Source organism: Bufo gargarizans, chromosome 3, assembly GCF_014858855.1.
Source record: "Bufo gargarizans isolate SCDJY-AF-19 chromosome 3, ASM1485885v1, whole genome shotgun sequence".
NCBI lineage: Eukaryota > Metazoa > Chordata > Amphibia > Anura > Bufonidae > Bufo > Bufo gargarizans.
Genome location: NC_058082.1, coordinates 36,309,701 through 36,329,905, shown reverse-complemented (window position 1 = coordinate 36,329,905; position 20,205 = coordinate 36,309,701). Strand labels below are relative to the sequence as shown.

The 20,205-nt window shown below is 44.6% G+C and overlaps 1 protein-coding gene across 2 annotated transcripts in view; it reads right to left on the bottom strand.

Moving 5' to 3' along the window:
* Window positions 1-20,205, bottom strand: part of ME3 (malic enzyme 3) — a 140,202-nt gene that overhangs the window by 14,538 nt on the left and 105,459 nt on the right. For both annotated transcript variants that reach the window (XM_044284932.1, XM_044284931.1), the window contains exon 9: window positions 5,096-5,193. In XM_044284932.1, the coding sequence (XP_044140867.1) occupies window positions 5,096-5,193 (98 nt within the window). The remainder of the gene's footprint in view (window positions 1-5,095; window positions 5,194-20,205) is intronic.

The window sequence follows — 20,205 nt, the reverse complement described above, 5'->3', positions numbered from 1 at the left end:
CGTCCCCGTCCCCACCTGCCATTGCCTGCACCTTCCCTCCACCCCCGAATGCTTTCATCCGCGCACGAGGAGAAGCAGCAGTAGCGGAGCGGGGAGCCAGGTAAGTAGATTCAGTGTGAGGGGCCTGGCATATAAGGGTTTAGATACGAGGTGGTCAGGATGGGCACTGCTGCTCATGCGTACCTCCCATGGTCCCATGGTCCAGCCACCAGAGAGGCCGGTGCTTTTTCATATAGCGTGCAAGCAAGACCACCACTGCTGATGGATAACAGGGTGGTCGTGACCCCTGGAAATGTGCAGTGTATAATGTCAGCAAAGGGGGCAATATGGACTTTGTCTACATGATAAATGCTGTTTGCTGAAGGGAGACAACCATTTTAAAAGTACTGTTGTGTCACGGTGCAGGAAAGGGTTAAGGAGCACTTTAGAAGTGGATTGGACCACGCGTCGCAATTCAAGACGAAAACCTAAATCACAGGCGGTTTGAATGTCAAAGTGAGATGTGGTGTACAGATCGACTGTGAGAATCAATGTTCTGGCAGTAAGTGATGCGATTACAGGACGGTATTACATAACTGGTGTCAGCCTGACATGAGACGCTTTCTTATCTGGGCTCCATGCCTGAATAACTGGATTTATATTACACCCGGGTGACGGACTCAAATCTTCATATATTAAACAAAAAAAAAAAAAAAAAAGTACAATTTAAGGGCTCATGCACACGAACGGAATTACTTTCCGTGTCTGTTCCGTTTTTTTGCAGACCGTATGCGGAACCATTCACTTCAATGGGTCAGCAAAAAAAACTGAAGTTACTCCGTGTGCATTCCGTTTCTGTATGTCCGTATTTCCGTTACGCTAAAAAATAGAACATGTCCTATTATTGTCCACATTACGGACAAGGCAAGTACTGTTCTATGAAGGGCCAGCTGTTCCGTAAAATACGGAATTCACACAGATGTCATCTGTATTTTTTGCAGATCCCAAAATACATACGGTCGTGTGCATGAGCCCTAATACATCTTTTGAAATTCCCTGTAAATGAGAGAATTCTGCCTGCAGCCACCACTAGGGGGCGATTAAAGGGGTTTTCCACGACCTACAAACCCTTCTTAATTACACATAACACCCCTGTGGGCAGGGGCGGATTGGCCATAGACCCTACAGGGAAATTTCCTGATGGGCCAATGCCCAGGGGGGCAACCCAAGCCTTCCTCATGGCCGCCAGCCAGGTACATAATGATTTGATGCTCTAAGCATTAATGCTGGGAGTAGAGATGAGCGAATTTCATATTTTGAAATTCGTTCACGCTTTGTTTACTGGTAAAAGGTGAATTGCGTTATGGATTCCGTTATCACTTCTGCATAACAGAAACGGGACGGATCCGTTATGCAGCCCATAGACTTCTATTATGACGGAATGAATAACAGAATGCCTCTAAAAGCATTCCGTTATGCATCCAGTTATAGAATTGCGTTATGGTCCGTGGTAACGGAATCCATAACACAATTCACCTTTTACCAGTAAACGAATCGCAAACGAATTTCATAACCAGAAATTCGCTCATCTCTTGCTGGGAGCATCAGGTACTCATGTACTTGGTCAATGGTTGCAGGTGCCCTCCTGAACTCAACTGTATCGCTGTCGACAGGACGGTGATACAGTTGAGGGCGGCAGTATTTTGTGCTGCACCATGCTATTTGGTTCTGCGGGGGCGGTATTTGGTCCTGCACTACAGTAGTCCTCGCCTCGCTTACTTGTGTTGACCTGCCTTCTGTCAATTTGGGCAACATGAGACCACTTTTAGTTTTTTCTTTCCAGGGCTACTTTAAGTTCCCAGTCCACCCATGCCTGTAGGAGAAAATGAGTAATATGCTTACCTCTCTGAAGTCACGTGGATCGGCCTCACAGGAACTCCATTATATGACGCGCCTGCTTCCGCTAAAGTCACGTCCTTCACCAGATTTCCGGCCTGAGCTATGGGTGGATGTCCAGAACTATTCCTCCCTTTCTCCTGGCACATGCACAGCTGAGGTGGGCTCAGAGGTTTGCGCATGCGCCAGGGAAAAAAAATAGTTCTGGCCTCATCCATAGCAGATGTGACGTCCTAGCGACTGCCCAGGAAGGAAACCGGGTAAAGGATGTGAAGTTGGCAGGAATGGGATTTCCAGAAGAGGGTCACGTGACGGGGTACACAAGGGGGAGGCAGGGGACGATCCAAACAACATCCGAACCGTAAGTATATAGGGAATTAGAGTGGGTGTGAGGGATCCAGTGGGTCCTAGAAAACCCCCTTAAAAGCTTACAATATGCTACTTTATTGTGGAGCTCAATGTATTAAAGGGGTTCTGTCACAAAACATATTCTACATTTCAACCAGCACCTGGATCTGAATACTTTTCTAATTGCATGTAATTAAAGGGAACCTGTCATCTCCCAAAACCATCCCAAGCCGCCAGCAGTACCCTGCGTGTCGCCAGCGGTGCGTTTCTGATGATCCCTTTCTTCCTGAAGGCAGATGCAGCAAAAGTACTGAAAACGTTGTTTTATCCCCTGCCCGACGCACTTCTCCACACATGCTGGAAGTCACGGGGGCAGCGGCCTCCTTGCCTCAAGTCACGGTAACCAGGCCCCCTTCCCTGCCCCTTCCTAGCAAAGCTAGGCCTAGAAGCCTTTATAAGACCGCCGGCTGCTATAGAAACCAATCACCACTCGGCTAATTAACTGTGAGGTTACCAATCGCATGTCAGTGGGAGTCCTCTTTCCGTATGTCGAACCTCCCAACTTACCATGGTATCTTAGGGGTTAAGTGACCGGGATTACCGTCATCTATGATCCTGGTCATTGCCAGCTTGTGTCAGCTATACTATACAGCTGGCACCTGCCACATATCAAGCAGGCTCAGCTTGTGAGGCTGCTGTATACTCCCTTGACACCATTATGCTGATCTAATTAAACCAAAGGGTTAAAGGCTTATTCCCATCTGGGAGATGGGGGTCATTCCATCTGGTTCCTGTGAATACGCCATAAAATGGTCAATAGGCTTGGGCTGTGGATGGAGAGGTGGTGGGGCAGCTTTCTCCATTCACTTTAATGGGGGTTGTTTAAATCAGCTGTGTATGTACCTCTCCATTCAAGATGGCTGTCAGACAGTGCCCTGAGACAGATATGGGTCCGAGAGGTGGGGGCTGAAACTGTCAAATATATGCCATACATGTTTCCAATGGGAATACCAGTTTAAGAATGACAGTATGAAACGTTCATTAACTTTACAAATGATTTGAGCTATTGTCTCCACTGCATACACTATATGTGTCTTTCTGACAGTTGCCCTTGGAAACAGACAACGGGTTGAGCGCCACCTGCTGTCAGGCATGTGACCTACCAGCTTAGCACTTAGGGTGCATGCAGATCACCGTGTGATCCATCAGAAGAGAGAGAGAGAGAGAGAGGGGAAAAAAAATGGATCCTATAAAATAAAATAAAAACGGATCCTGTTGCATCAGTTTGAGCCATTTCTGTCTTATGGTACTTTCACACTAGCGTTAATATTTTCCGGTATTGAGATCCGTCATAGGGTCTCAATACCGGAAAAAAACGTGTCTGTTTTGTCCCCATCCATTGTCAATGGGGACAAAACGTAACTGAAGAGAACGGAGTGCTCCAAAATGCATTACATTACGTTTGGTTGCGTTCTCATTCCGTCCTAGGATGCAGAGCAAGACGGATCCGGCATGACCCACAATGCAAGTCAATGGGGACGAATCAGTTTTCTCTGACACAATAGAAAACGGATCCGTCTCCTATTGACTTTCAATGGAGTTCATGACGGATCCGTCTTGGGTATGTTATAGATAATACAACCGGATTCGTTCATAACGGATGCAGACGGTTGTATTACAAGTAACGGAAGCGTTTTTGCTGGACCCTGCCGGATCCAGCAAAAACGCTAGTGTGAAAGTAGCCTGAGATTTGTTTTTTTGGATTGGGAAAAAAAAAGTCCTGCATGCAGTACTTTTTTTACGTTTAAGGAAAACGATCTCAGATGGAAATGGCTCAAACGGATGACAACTGATGCAACAGGATCCGTTTTTTTTACAGGATCCATTTTTTTTCTTCTCTCTCTCTTCTTCTGACGGATCAGAAGAACAGAAAGCTAAACGTTGATGTGAATGCACCCTTAGGCCGAATGCACACGGATGTGTTCCACGGCCGTGAACGGTCCGTGGTATACCGGCCTGGCATCCTGCTGAGAGCAGAAGCGCACGGCGTCATTGGTTGTACGAGTGTATTACTGTAGTGCAGCGGCGGCATGAAGCGCACGGCGTCATAGCAACCAATGACGACGTGCGCTCCTGCTTTCAGCAGGAATCCAGGCCGGGATACCACGGACTGTTCACGTCCGTGGAACACGCGGCCGTGTGCATTCGGCCTTACTGTGTAATGTCCATATGAGCTCCTGCAATTCACTGCCCTCTGGCCGTCAGTAAGGACATGTTCACATGTTGCGGACCTTGGTACGGTTTCAGTGGATTCTGTCTTCTGCCATTATTACATTGTGCATAGAGTATTTTATTATTAGTATGATCATCACCGACGCAGAATGGAGCTAATCCGCGTGATTATCCACGGCATCTGCGGCAGTTTCATCTAGTGCGAATCCAAAACATGTGAACACACCCTACAAAAGCAAGAACGGAGAACAAAACACGACTGAATGCGACAAAAAATCATTACAATAGAAAAAAGGAAATCTGTTCCTATAACCCTGAAGGATCAGCACTAGAATTACCTTACATATGACCTAGAAATCTCCTAATAAGAGCCGAAATCCTCGGCCTGACTCACTGACGACGGAAGATATTTTTAAATTCAAACCATTTTGGGCTCATTGAAAACAGTGACAGAATTTTGGAAACCGACTGATCGATGTTTACGAGGCGAGATCCTGAACCTGGCGTAATAAAGAACGGATTACGTATTAAGGTGGATTCAAGCAGAAAGTCTACCAGAAATTTCCCAATCCTTGGAGACTGGCAAGGGCCCCTTTCCTGGTATCATTGCTTCTCGCCATTACTCTCGTGCTGCTCTTACCTCCCCAGCTCCTTGGAAGACAAACTTATGGTCGGACAGCTTGTTCTTTGTAATCCTGAGAGCAGCCAGAAGACCGGCCACAGCCACCGATGCCGTTCCTGAAACACAAGGCATCAATGCATGTTATACCCTCAAGACAAGAAATAATACAACACCAATCGTACCGATAATGGCCCGTCTACAGTAACACCATGCTCCATACATCAGGCCTCCAGAGTTTTGCAGGTTTGGCTCACAGGGTGCATGACCTCACATCCTGCTGCTGCCCCCTGCTGGCTCAGTGTCTTTACAGCAAATGCTCTGCCCAGGCACGGCCTTGGCAACTAACAAAAAAATAAAAAATTAAAGTGGCCGCATGTTGTAGGCTGGTCCAAATTGACAGAAGGTCGGGCAACACAAGTAGATCGGGCCAGCAGCAGTAAGCTGGGCCAGCAATACCACGGTGCAGCACAAAATTTCTCCCCAGCGGAACCAAATACCACAGTGCAGCAGAAAAGACTTCACTCTTGCCACAGTATTCAACTGTATCTCCATCCTGAGGATGACAATACAGTTGAATTCATGGCGTTGGTTAGGTGCATAAGTACCTGATACTTGTACATTAATGCTGAGAGCATCACATTTCCCTGTAGGGTCTATGGCCAGACCTTAAACCAAACAAGATTAGTGAACAAGAAAAATTGAAATAAAAAGTAAAGTAATAAAAAAAATTATAATAATATCTTGGAAAAGCAAGGCACAATTTCACTACAGATCCCTAGAACTACATATCAGGTGTCCCTGTGTAAGGTAGTGGGGCGACCCCCTCCAGACACGTATGAGTGACATGTGAGATAGCGACTCATCATCATATGGCAGAATATATACTCTTACATGATACAGTTTTGTTGCTCTGGTGGTTCCAACCATAAATCTGAGCAGTTTCCCTTGCTTACCTGAAGCTGCCACTAGGGGGAGCTCTCCGCATACAGACGTTTTATAAATACATCCACATGCAGTGAGCTCCCCCTAGGGATAGTGGCAAGAAGAGCTCTCCGAGTCTGGGGGCATTCTGAGATTTGCTATGGTGCTCTATCATCTCTATACTTTCTCTGCATGGGTGACAAACCTGAGAACTAGGTGTTACACTAGGATTGAAGTTCTGGATCTGGAGGGACGTTGGAAATGGCATTATAGCAAGAGAAATGGGCCAAGAAGCCGCGCCGGATGAGGTTATGATTCAGCAACACGAGCCGGGTGGAGATCGGCAGTTCCAGAGGCCTCAGCGAGGATCATCACCATATTCTATGTACATTATGCAGTCGAGAGAGACGTCAGAGGAATTTACACCTCGGGTTTAAAGCCACTTTGTATTAAGAAGGGTTAGAATTTCAGTAGGATTCTGAGGTTTATATTCACTTCTGCCGTTATAGGCCGGATTCCCACGGTGCAGTACGGGTGACATCAGCCAGTTCCATCATCGGAAACCGCGACACAGAGGGGGGTAGAGTAATGCCTCAGTCACGCGTCAGTGTTCGGTCAGTGATTTCCATCAGTGATTTTGTGCCAAAACCAGGTAAACACAGAACAGGTGCAGAGCTTTCCTAATACCTTATGTCTGTGGAGGCTCCAATCCTGGTTTTGGCTCACAATTACTGACCAAAACACTGACGTCTGAGTGAGACTTAGGCCTCATGCACACGACCGTTCTTCTGGTCCGCTTCTGAGCCGCAGTTTTAGCGGCTCGGGTGCGGACCCATCCACTTCAATGGGGCCACAAAAGATGCGGACAGCACTCCGTGTGCTGTCCACATCCGTTGCTCCGTTCCGTGGCCCCGCAAAAAAAATATATAACATGTCCTATTCTTGTCCGTTTTGCGGACAAGAATAGGCATTTCTACAATGGGCCGTCTGTTCTGTTCCGCAAATTGTGGATCTCAAAAAACGGAACGGTCGTGTGCATGAGGCCTTAAGGCCACGTTCACACAGTCAGTGTTTGATCAGTGATGTCATCAGTGATTGTGGGCCAAAAACCAGGTGAGGGTCCAAAACACAGAACAGGTGCAGATCTTCCCCTTATACCTTATGTCTGTGAAGGTTCCGCTCCTGGTTTTGGCTCACAGTCCCTGGTGGCAATCATGAATCAAAGACTGACTGTGTGAATGCAGCCTAAGGGTTCTTGCACACGACCGCGTTTTTTGTCTGCTTTTTTTTCCAAATCGGATGCGGACCCATTCATCTCATATGGGCTGCAAAAGATGCGTACAGCATACCCGTGCGCTGTCCGCAACCGTAAGTTTGTTCTGTGGCCCCGCAAAAAAATAAATAAATAGAACATGTCCTATTCTTCTCCACATTGCAGACAAGGATAGGACATTTGTGAAGGCATTTAAAAAAAAAATAAAATGGCGGCAAAAATGGCCACCGTCGTGTGCATGAGCCCTAAATCAGAAAATCAGGAGGAGAACTAACGGGAAATGTGATGTTTAGGAGTTTGCTGTATACTGAAAGTGTAGCAACTTTCCAGTATATATTTTGTGTTTAAAGATCTCTGCTTGCTGTCAGTGAATTAGAACCTCTCACACCTGACAGGAGGATCAAGAATGCACAGGGTTGCGTTGTCCTGCCCTCGTTGCACTGAACTGCTCATTTGCATATGCATTAAAAGAACTTCTGAATGGCGCAGCGGATCGCTAAGTGAAAGGCACCATTACATTCAGCTGAGCTATCCCTCCAAGGCATTGTGTCAGGTTCAACGTCTACGAGCTTCATTTACACAGAACTGGAAAATCCCTTTAAAAGCCATTGTTGTGTTAACCTGCTCTTTTTTAGCCACACATTTACATATAAAAAATTTGGAGAAATTTAACTATACATCATTTATTTTATAATTTGATATTCATAAGTTGATATTCATTACACGAAGCAGAGAAGGAACGTTGGTTCACGGTATGACCACTAGGTGTCAGTATTTCTGCACGTCTGTTATCCCCGCTCCGCGGTGCGAGGTGAAAAGTCGTGATTTACATTCAATGGGGATTTGTTTTATCTTTTATATAATTTATTATATCATCACCATTGAAGCCTCACAATATTTGTGTTAAAGGAACACTATCCTTACAGATTATTTGATCTCTGATCACTGCGCAGTTAAATGCAATCTATTGCTCGCAGTTTTCACCCATTTACCCACTGTTCTTCCATGGGACGGTCATAAAAACGCCAGCTTTGACTTCCAGTTCAGGCCCCAGTGATGTAGGAGTGTGGCGCAGGACGCTCAGTGCCAATCCAAACCCATCCTCTACTTACCGCATACATCTCGCCCTGTCTCCCGTACTGGAGGGACCCGGGCCCGAATCTGCCACGGATCAAGGCTGTATGGATCGTTTTCTAATGAAGAAGGGCGCAAAGAACTCTGCAGGGACCAGCCGCTCTAAATCAGCGAGACTCACCAAGATGGCGCTGCCTTCCCCGACGGCCTCGCAGACCTCACTACTGGAGAAGCAAGCAGACTCTGAACCGTCAGACCAGGAGGACTCACAGCAGTCACCAGTAGACTATAAGAAACTAGCTGAACTGGTAGCCCGGGACACATGGCCCCAGATATCTCAGAGACCCTGGCCCACACAGTGGCAAGCACATTGCGGAGCCTGCCGAAAGAGATGCAGGAACGGGGCCAGGGCCAGCAGGAACAGAACTAGAACGCGGGGTCTTTACGGCAGAGACTTATACAGAATATGCACGTATAAAAGGTGCAAGACACCTGAAAAGAGAATCAGGCATTGTGGTCAAAGGTGGAAGACCTAGAAAATAGGTCTCGCCGTAACAATTTAAGGAACCTGAACATACCGGAATCAGTACCACCGTCGGAACCGCGCCATGTGTGTGATACAATGCTGCCTTCATTGCTGGGCCTGGACTATGCAAGCTGAGTGCAGTGGGCTCACCGGGTGTGGCCATACCGCCTGCAGGCCACGAGATAGAGTTACAGGTGGCACTGCCCATACTTTCCAACAAACCCGAATGTTTCACGGCTACCTCCTAATAAACCAGTTACAGCGGTGCACAATCCTTAAAGTACAGTCATCCAAATCTTCCAAAACAAGACAAAGAAATAGGCAGCACTCACCACCGGTTCTTTTCTTCTTTTATTTCATAATATCAAATTCCAAAACGGCTGGGTTGCAGTCAGCCAATTTCACAGACAGCGGTGACGGACGTTTCGCACACAAAAAGTCGCGCTTCCTCAGGCCACTACGTCAGCACGTGCTGGCCTCTTATACTATGTATCCAGCTGACTTAGCGCTAACTTCAGACCTAGCTGACCTAGCGCTAACTTCAGACCTAGCTGACCTAGCGCTAACTTCAGACCTAGCGCTAACTTCAGACCTAGCGCTAACTTCAGACCTAGCGCTAACTTCAGACCTAGCGCTAACTTCAGACCTAGCGCTAACTTCAGACCTAGCGCTAACTTCAGACCTAGCGCTAACTTCAGACCTAGCGCTAACTTCAGACCTAGCGCTAACTTCAGACCTAGCGCTAACTTCAGACCTAGCTGACCTAGCGCTAACTTCAGACCTAGCGCTAACTTCAGACCTAGCTGACCTAGCGCTAACTTCAGACCTAGCGCTAACTTCAGACCTAGCTGACCTAGCGCTAACTTCAGACCTAGCTGACCTAGCGCTAACTTCAGACCTAGCTGACCTAGCGCTAACTTCAGACCTAGCTGACCTAGCGTTCCCGTTCGTATTATCCATTTTGCTTCCTTTTGCAAGAGAAGGACAATGTCTATCCCCACCCTGGGGTGGGGGAGGAAATACTTCCACTCCGGCAAACCGAAGCGCTTCTGCACTTGCTCCATGCGCTTCTCTTACATGATCAATTAGCCCTTTCCCGTTCTTATGGAATTAAAGTGCTCCCTAATCCTTTCAAACAAGCACCTAATGGTTTTTCCTATATAAAAGCGGCCACAGCTGCACACCAATAGGTAGATCACATATGTGCTTCTACAGTTTATGAAACTGGTTACTTTTTGAGTTATAGGACCTATCTCTAAGATTTTCTTTTGGGAATTGTACTTCCAAAAAAAGCAACTGCCGCATTTGTGGTTGCCCTTAGGCAACCTCTCCTGCAACCAGTTGCTCTTTTTCTCCCAAATAAACCTGCTTCTAACAATCCTGCCTTTGATTGTATGACTTCTCCTGAAGGTTATCAACGGTTTTTCATCCGCTAAACCCATCAAAATATCCCAATGTTTAAATACTGCCGCTCGTATCAAATTGGCCATCGGGCTAAATTTGAACGAAAACACACCTCTTCTTTTACTCTTATGTTGTCCTCTCACATGGTTTTTTTCTCCCTTCACCATCAACAGCTCATATTGGAAAAACTCGCCTGCCTCCTCCATCTTCTCATCTAATAATTCCTCAGGGTAACCCCTTTGCAACAAACGTCTTTTTAACTCCAGTGCTCGTTTTCTATATCCTTCTTGTTCGCTATTGATGCGCCTTAATCTAATAAATTGCCCGTATGGCACAGATCTTTTTCACAGCATAGGGGTGAAGACTGTCATGGTGTAGTAGAGAGTTGGTTGCCGTGACCAACTCTCCACCACGTACCACGACAGAAACGTTGGATGAGCTTAAGGCCGCTATTGAAGCATCCTGGGCCTCCATAACACCTCAGCAGTGCCACAGGCTGATTGCCTCCATGCCACGCCGCATTGAAGCAGTCATTTCTGCAAAAGGATTCCCGACCAAGTATTGAGTGCATAACTGAACATCATTATTTGAAGGTTGACTTTTTTTGTATTAAAAAGACTTTTCTTTTATTGGTCGGATGAAATATGCTAATTTTTTTTTATAGGAAATTTGGGTTTTCATGAGCTGTATGCCAAAATCATCAATATTAAAACAATAAAAGGCTTGAACTACTTCAGTTGTGTGTAATGAATCTAAAATATATGAAAGTCTAATGTTTATCAGTACATTACAGAAAATAATGAACTTTATCACAATATGCTAATTTTTTTTAGAAGGACCTGTACATTTTCCACATCCAGGGACACCAATTGATACCCCTCCTGCCAATGAAATTGCCTCAAAAGACAGGAGGAAATCATTGGTGTCCCTGATGTAGGCTGGAGGACTACTTAATATTGGTCTTAGCAACCAGTCGACGTATTTGGATGGTGGTTCTGTCACTGAGCCAATCCCTAACACTATAGGGCGGCCTGGGGGATGGCTCAGTGACTTATGAATTTTTGGAATGAAATACCATGACGGTTTCGTAGGATAAGCACGCACTAATTTTTTCAAGAGCTTATTTGGGAGGAAGCCCATAGTAACATATTTAAACAATAGATTTTTCAAATCCCTCTGGATATTTTCTATTGGATCTTGCTTCAAAGCTTCATACGTCTCTTCATCACCCAGCTGTCTAAGAGCCTCTAATACATAATAATCCCTGGTCATAAGGACCACGTTGCCCCCCCCCCCCTTTGTCTGCCGGCTTTACAATAATATCATCATGCGATCTAATCCAATCCAGGGCTTTTCTTTCCCCTCTTGTAATATTCTCCTGTGCCTGTGGGTATAAAATAGCCCGTACTTCTTGTAAAACCTGCTGGTGGAGAATATCAATATTACTGCCGGCTGGCATGGGGGGGGGGGGCAAAACGTGGCTCCAATATCTCCTGAAAAATATCCCATGTCTGTTACAATGGAACTATCGTAATTAGCTCCAGTAAGGAACACCACCTGCAGGGCCCTCTGAAGGAGGTCGAGGCCTCGGGGAATAAAGTCATTGGGAGACCACGCCAGGTGATGGTTCGATATTTAGACTACACTGACAAAACAGCTATACTAAAAGCATACAAGTAGCGCAAGACCGCAGCAATTTTATTTAACGATCGGATTCTGCTTTTCGTTGACTACTCAGCAGAGGTTACCAAGAAAAGAATAGCTTTTTCAACCATTTGCTCAGCTCTGTTCAAAAGGCGAGGGAGATTCTCGGTCCAAATGCCAATGACTCATATAATGCCATTCCCGGTTTTTCCAACTTTTGATTCTCCAGCATGCGGATAGTCATCTGGAACGTGAAGAGATTGAGATCTCCACAAAAGCGCACCCTGATCTTGCGACATTTAAAGCGAGTAAAGGCGGATATTGCAATGCTCCAGGAGACTCATCTAACTAGGGATGATTTTGTGCGTATGCAAAAGTTGTGGGTGGGAAAGGTGTTGGGCTCTCCGGCGATTAAAGGTAAAGCGGGAGTGCAATACTCTTGCACAAACGTGCGCAATTCCAGGTACTAGGGGAGGACCATATGATAAAGGTGATAATACCTACCCCTATGGGGAACATCAGCCTTTATAACCTGTATGGCCCCAACGGTTCTAATCAATCCTTCTTTTCTATGGTAACAAGGCGGTAAACGGCAGACCCGGTCCCCGTTAAAGTGGTAGGAGGTGACTTGAACACCATACTTCATGCAAGGGAAGATAGAAGAGGAATCCTACGGGCCAATATGGTACAGAGGGCAAGGGACACAGTTCTACCTACCTTCTTTGCCACTAATCATCTGATAGATATTTGGAGGAGGGAGCACCCAGACACTAAAGAATATACTAACTACTCTCATGCAGTAAATTCTTGGTCGAGGATAGAGACTATTTGCTTACCAGCTCTCAGCTGGAAAGAAGGGTAGCATCTACCGCTATAGAGGATTTGGTCATCTCTGATCACGCCCCTGTGAGTAGCGACCTGTGGGACCAGGTTCCCACTGGCCCAGAATTTATATGGCGTTTTTCTGGGTGGCTATATGAAGATGTGGAGTTTTGCGAGATCCTACGGGGATGGTGGATGGAATACGCTTCTGACAATGCAGCTCATGATAGTCAGGCGGCCTTTTTCTGGGAAACCTCTAAAGTGGTCCTGCAAGGTCGGCTGATATCCTATGCAGCGCACAAATGCTTTAGATGCTGTCAGGCAAGATCCATCCCTAGTAACAGAGACACAAAAGAACGCTGAGAGCGTTGAAAACTGTTAGGTATGCTTAAAGGGGTGGTCACAACAAGACAACCCCTTCTCTAAAAACAGACCCATGATCCTCTGATCACCACAGGCCCAGTTCCTTGAACCCCTGGCAATCAGGTGAAGAAATTCTGTCCAGTACCCACAGTAGGAAAAATATGGTATTAGGCAACCCTCATACAAATTAACGTCTGGCGTGGCCATGGTGTGGAGAAGAATGCATATATTTTTAATGGGCAAAGGAAAAAGCTGCAGGAAGAAATCAGGCATGTAAAAATCCAACAAGCCCCAACATCTGCTGTCAGTGAGGAGTCAGGGGACCCCCAATCATATTATTTAGTTGGTCGATCCTGTCAAAATGAGCAGGTTCGGCTGACATTTATTGAGTGTGTGGCCACCTTTAGAGGGAGGTCCAGACTTACCCCCCTTTCCACCATGACCTACCAGAGCATATGGCCCCCTAGACACACACTTGTTGCCTAAACTTATGGATAGGCAACTGAACAAGATGTAGCTACATTCCCTTGTTTATAGACTGGGCCGTGTTGTTTAGGTACTATATTTAGGCACTTAGTGGTACAACATAAGGAGGGCAGCGTCCATAGTAGTTAACGCACAGGGCTCCATAAATCCAGAGCTGCTAATTGGAAATCTGATCGAAGAAACCACAAGTTGAAACATCTGTCCAGTCATGACCTCAAAAAGGATATGCAAGTCAGGACCTATAAGTGTTGCTCCCCTGCTACTTATTTTCTTCAGGGCTTGCTTACTGGCTGCTTTTTAGCTCATCTCCATTAGGGCAGAGCTGTGATCTGTGACTATATCTTAGCTACAGTACTTACAGGAAGTAGGAGAAAGTCTGAGACACACCCCCTGCCTCATCATTGGTTCTGGATACAGCTCGGTCCCTCCCCCTGAAGCTCTGCTTCCTCTGATTGGCTGCTGTTTATCAATACAAATTGTCACAAGCTCAGCAGGAGGTCTGAGCCTGGACAGTGGCTTCCTAATACAGGGAGGGGAGAATAATTATAATGTACGAATTATAAACCACCAGTGAGAGCGAGTGCCTGGAGGGCGGCTTTATAGCTGACCACAAGAGCTCCAGAACATGTGATTAATTGTATTTTCCATCACATTGCACAAAGACATGGAGGATTCTTCTTATTCCTCACATAATTAGTCCCAGCTTTGTTTTCCTATTATGTTAGGAAATCTTCTTATAATTTAATAATTTTTTTTCCCTGCAGCTGAGTCAACATTTAGATCCTCTGCCATGGTATTAATATGCAGATGACACAGTTTTCTTGAGGTCACCCTCCGTGGCTTTGTGAATTTGTATGAAAGCAGAATGTTTGTAAGAATGTTAATTAATAGCGAATAGGATGTGGGATTCATTAACATAAATCAAGTCACATAGAGTTGGCATTCTCTGCCATACAAAGGTTACTGCAGGTTACAGACAAGATTTGTCTCCCTGCAGGGGGCAGCAGAGAGCAGTAGAAAAAACTAAACATCTTTTCTACCCGTTATCTTAATTATAATTAATCGTAGTGTACGAACAGCAGTTTTTAGGAATAGGACCCACAGATTTACTAATACTGTTAAACATGTAGTTAGCATAAACAGCAACAGGGCTGTCAAAAATTACACAACACTCACTCTCCTTCTTTAGACCGCCTCTTGGGTGCTATAATTTAGACCAGTATTTTGCACCCAAAAAAAATGGGGTATGCCAGTAACAACGACGCAGTCCTCTTTAATAGACACTTTAGAAAAGTCTCAAGCAAAGCTTACAAATCTATTCTTTTCAGAAAATTATTAGTAATGTTATTTGCACCAAAATTCTGGTGCAACTACCATAGTCAGTCTGCCCCGATACGAACCAAAGAAGCCCTTTAGACAAATTAATTAAAGGGGCTGTGCGAAGTATTAGTTATCGCCTAACTAGGGGATAACTAATTCACTGGGACCCCCACCAATCTGAAAACAGGGGTCCCATGTACCAGTCTTGATGGAGCAGCAGATCGAACATGGACTGCTGGAGATAATGGAGTACGGCGCTTAGCTATTTCCAGCTTCATCAGATCGGTGGAGCAAGATCGGTGAGGGCCCCAGTGTTCAGACCTCCAGCAATCAGTTATCCCCTATTCAGAACTTGGCACAACCCGTTTAATAGTAAATTTATTTGCTCCAAAACTGTGACGCAAGTACCACCAAATTCTAGTGCAACTATGATAGTCAATCTGCCCCGATATGAACCAAAGAATCCCTTTAGAGATAGGACTTAAAGACTTTAAAGGAACGCTAAACACAAAAAATCATAAAACTATAAAATGTAAAAAAAAAATTAAAAAAAATGCACTTTTTTCCTTAATTTGCTCATTTGCTTTAAAACTTCTCCGTCCTCATCAATGTTTTGTTTTTGGCTGTAAGACAGCTGGCTGCAGCAGGAGCCTCCTCCGTTCTGCTCTGCCAGCAGTAGGACATACACATCATCAAGCCTAGGCCTCTTGACTTGGGCAAGGCAGTCATTCTAGAAATGGCAGCATGGTGGCCAGTGGTTAGCACTGGGGTCTGGCAAAACTGGGGTCCTGCACTTGGATCTAACCACATGCACTATTTGCAAAAAGTTTGTATGTTCTACCCAGTGGTTTGGTTTATTCCACCACTCCAAAAACAGACTTAGGTTAATTCAGATTTTAGATTGTGGCTCCTACGATCTTGTTTTAATTCACTTTAGTACATCGTGATTTTTAATAAAGGTAAGATTTGAATGATTTTTAAGAATCCCCTCGTCAGTAAAGTTTTTGAAAGTATACATCCCACATTTTAGCCTATTTGATTTCCCTCACTAAACTCCCATTTATTCTAGATATCACATCAGCAAGGAGCACTTCACAGAATTATCAGTCAGAGATCACTGCTTATAAAAATATAAGATAAAAATATGATTATAAATCCCTTCAGAATTCAGCAAGTACACAAGTCTTGTGTAGGAACCAAAATAAATATGTACGGCTTATGTTAGACCTGTCTAGGTTTATCTTGGAAAGGATTACGCCAAAGAATCAATAAGAAGTGTATATTTAAGCTAAGAAAATGAAGAAACGTTTAAAAAATTAAGTTTAATATGAGATTTAAAAATAATGTAGGCTCTAGTGAGATAAAGTTAAAGTATCTTCCCACAATATTTGATGTTGACTTAGGTTCTGGGAAGGACAATCAAGTCGTATGAAACTTGACAAGGAGGCAAGTTTCCACAGTATGTCCTGTCCATGATCTCTCATGAAGACATTTGATTGACAACTGTAGATCATACTAGAGATACAGCAAGAGGACACAACGCTCAAGGACCAAACGCTAGGAATCCTGGAAGAACGGGTGGAGTTTAGAGCAGAAGAAGGAGGAGAAATAATCTGATGGAAAAGGGAGATCAGTTACGTTGGTCACACTCAATGCCATTTTGTTTGGCCCGATGAGAAGATTGAGCTGAGAGATGGTTGTGCATGGGGAGCATTGAGCATTCCCAGATAAGTCTGCACTAGATCATCTAAAAATGCATTAAAACCCTGTGGCTTATTCCCATTTTACCACTGAAATAAACAGGCCAAGTGTATGTCATGGTGGCACTGGGGAAATAGCTGTCAAATGACAGAATGGATCCACAGGCGAAGGAGAGAAATAGGAAAGATACTATATAATCAGGAGTCAGCATATAGTTTTCTTCCTTCTGGAGGAGAGCGGTATCTCTAGTGCCACCTATAGATGGCTACTCTGTAAGTCAGGGTGACCCACCTCAGCTAGTGATTGGCTGAATGATTATTTTCTGTGTATCAAGACGGACCAGGAAGAACCGAGCCAAAGTGACCCAGAACCGTTAGGGCAGGATCGGCAGAGGATCAATGGGGTAAGTATCAATTCTTTTGCGTTTTTCTATTCCATTTTGGCTGGTCAACCCTTAAAGAGCTTTGAAATATGATTTGGGGTATCAATAAACCAGAGGCACGAATATGTAGACCGTGCTGTGCCGGAATTGTCACTCCTCATCAGTACAGAGCACCTGCCAATTGGATTTTCGCAAGGAGAACCAGTACTTTCGGAGATTAAACAATGGCCATTAAAGATGAGTGGGTGTCTACGTAGGACATGGGAGGCTCGCCAGAGATAGCTTCTGCATATATTTGACTCTTCACTGTGGTTCATAGTGGGGGGTCCCGAGTAGGGGGCCCACCGCTAATGACATAAAGTCACAATAAGTCATATAGACAAGGCTTGCTGATCATAACTTTGAGGTTTGGTTGAGTACCTACCAACTGGATCTCCAAAAGATGGACTCAATGGAAATAGTGGAGGGAGTCTTGCATACTATTCAAGAGAGGGAATTGTGGGAAAATGTGAGTGGGCTAAATAAAGTTCTAAATGCCATCACAAAGAATGTGAAACAGGACAAATATTTGATCCACCTCCATGAATATCACAATCTCAATAGGTTTATAAAGAATAACAAGTCAGCAGCAGCTGAAAATTTCATCTTGAAAATATTCACATTATGGGAATTTGACGTGAATATTTAAAAACTGGCCAATTTATACGAGAAAACCAGGCAGAAGGGAACATAATATTCGGTTAATTTCCTTGGCTTGTGTTTTTCAGGCGGGATATTTTGACATGTGATCTTCTGGATGATGTGTAGATGGAACATCTGCAGCTATCCTTTGTGTGATTTCTATGCTCCCAGCTCTCATGCTATGTTGCCTTTGACATCCCCGGCTTTACAGGTCTCTTTCTGGCGTTGTTGTTAATACAGAATGATAATATCTCTGCACATTTCTGCTTCCTTTCTATCAAACTGTATGAACAGATGTGGCAGGAAATGAAACTTAGAAACAAGAGGACATTATAAAACGATGAGGGTTTTCTTTGGCGCTGGCAACTGGTAATTAATATCATGCTAGTCTCAGTTTCTTCGTTTTAATTCATTCTTAATTACTTGCATACTTTACACGTTTCTCTAATGTTCTAATGAGATATTATTGCAGATTATTGGTTCGGTCATGACAGAGATGTTTTATTTTAGTGATGTCGGTGGTGATGGAATTTTATTCCTGACCAGATCCCCCATCTGTCCCTAATTCGGCAAACCACAATTTCCCATACTTTCTATTGAAAACAGACATGCATCCATATTTTATTATTTTTTTGTCACAAGGACTTCCTAGGGGTGTGAGGTCCTTATGGGTGTTCCTCTTAGCGGAAGGTGTGGGGTAGCCACCAAGTTCTTATTTCTCCTGAAACCAGGCTCCTCGTTAAGGGAAAGTCTAACCCTGACTCCAAGCTCTGAGTGTTTGCTTGGAGTGACAACTTAAGCAGATGCAAAAGCCCAGAGGGGCTTTGGCCCAAGAGGAGACCGCATGTTACTGACCCTGGCAGGGTCCTCTGGATCAAGACGTTGAAAAATTCAGGGCCAGTCCAACCCTGACTGACAGTACAGGCACTGTTCTGTGGCTGGTACTTTTGTATGAGTACTACTAGAAATGACAATATCATATAGGCACACAGATGTCAGATGTGTTTGGAACAAATCTATAGACACATATGAAAGGACACTGACAGAATGGAAATTGTTATTTAACGGATACTACTTTATAGACTTTATTCTGCTTGTCTGCCCCACTGAACGGTATTGATATGGCAGAAACGACTTTATAAACCCCGATATGTGATTAGAATAACTGCATGGGTTTTATATTTCTATAACAGTAACATTTAAGTGGGTATTACAATAAGAACGTTACAAAAAGAAGCAAGGGCTTCATTAGGTGGCTGATACAAAGGTACCGTCATTACTATGTGGCCGATACAACGGTACGGACATTACTATGTGGCCGATACAACGGTACGGACATTACTATGTGGCCGATACAACCGTACAGACATTACTATGTGGCCGATACAACCGTACCGTCATTACTATGTGGCCGATACAACTGTACATACATTACTATGTGGCCGATACAACCGTACCGTCATTACTATGTGGCCGATACAACTGTACATACATTACTATGTGGCCGATACAACCGTACCGTCATTACTATGTGGCCGATACAACTGTATAGACATTACTATGTGGCCGATACAACCGTACGGACATTACTATGTGGCCGATACAACCGTACAGACATTACTATGTGGCCGATACAACCGTACAGACATTACTATGTGGCCGATACAACCGTACAGACATTACTATGTGGCCGATACAACCGTACAGACATTACTATGTGGCCGATACAACCGTACAGACATTACTATGTGGCCGATACAACCGTACAGACATTACTATGTGGCCGATACAACCGTACAGACATTACTATGTGGCAGATACAACGGTACGGACATTACTATGTGGCCGATACAACGGTATGAACATTACTATGTGGCCGATACAACGGTATGAACATTACTATGTGGCCGATACAACGGTACAGACATTACTATGTGGCTGCTACAACGGTACAGACATTACTATGTGGCTGCTACAACGGTACAGACATTACTATGTGGCTGCTACAACGGTACAGACATTACTATGTGGCTGCTACAACTGTACAGACATTACTATGTGGCTGATACAACTGTACAGGCATTACTATGAGGTTGCATTTATTTATTTTTTGCACAGGCACAAAAGTAAATCTGGGTCCAAGTGCTACATGTTGGTCTTTTGCATGGACTCACTGTGTTACTGAGCCTTCCAGAGGGGGCAGTAGAGTAGAAATATCTCAATAGCAAAGCTGAAGTCTTTCCCATCTGGCCTGTCAGGAGCAGAGAGTGACAGACTTACATCACCTCCCGTATCCAATTACAGCAGATACCTCAGTGTAAATCTCATAGACGCCTGAGGCTTCACATTCCCAACATTATGTCTACAATGGTGAAAGCGCACTGCATCCTTATATTCATATGACTCTTGGCAAAATTTTAGCATTTTCAATATCACTATAGTAGTACCAGCCCAAGTGGCTGTATCAAAATGGCAGTCATGGTGCCCCAATAACAGTGCCAAACAGTAGCCGTGAGCCTATAAGTACAAAC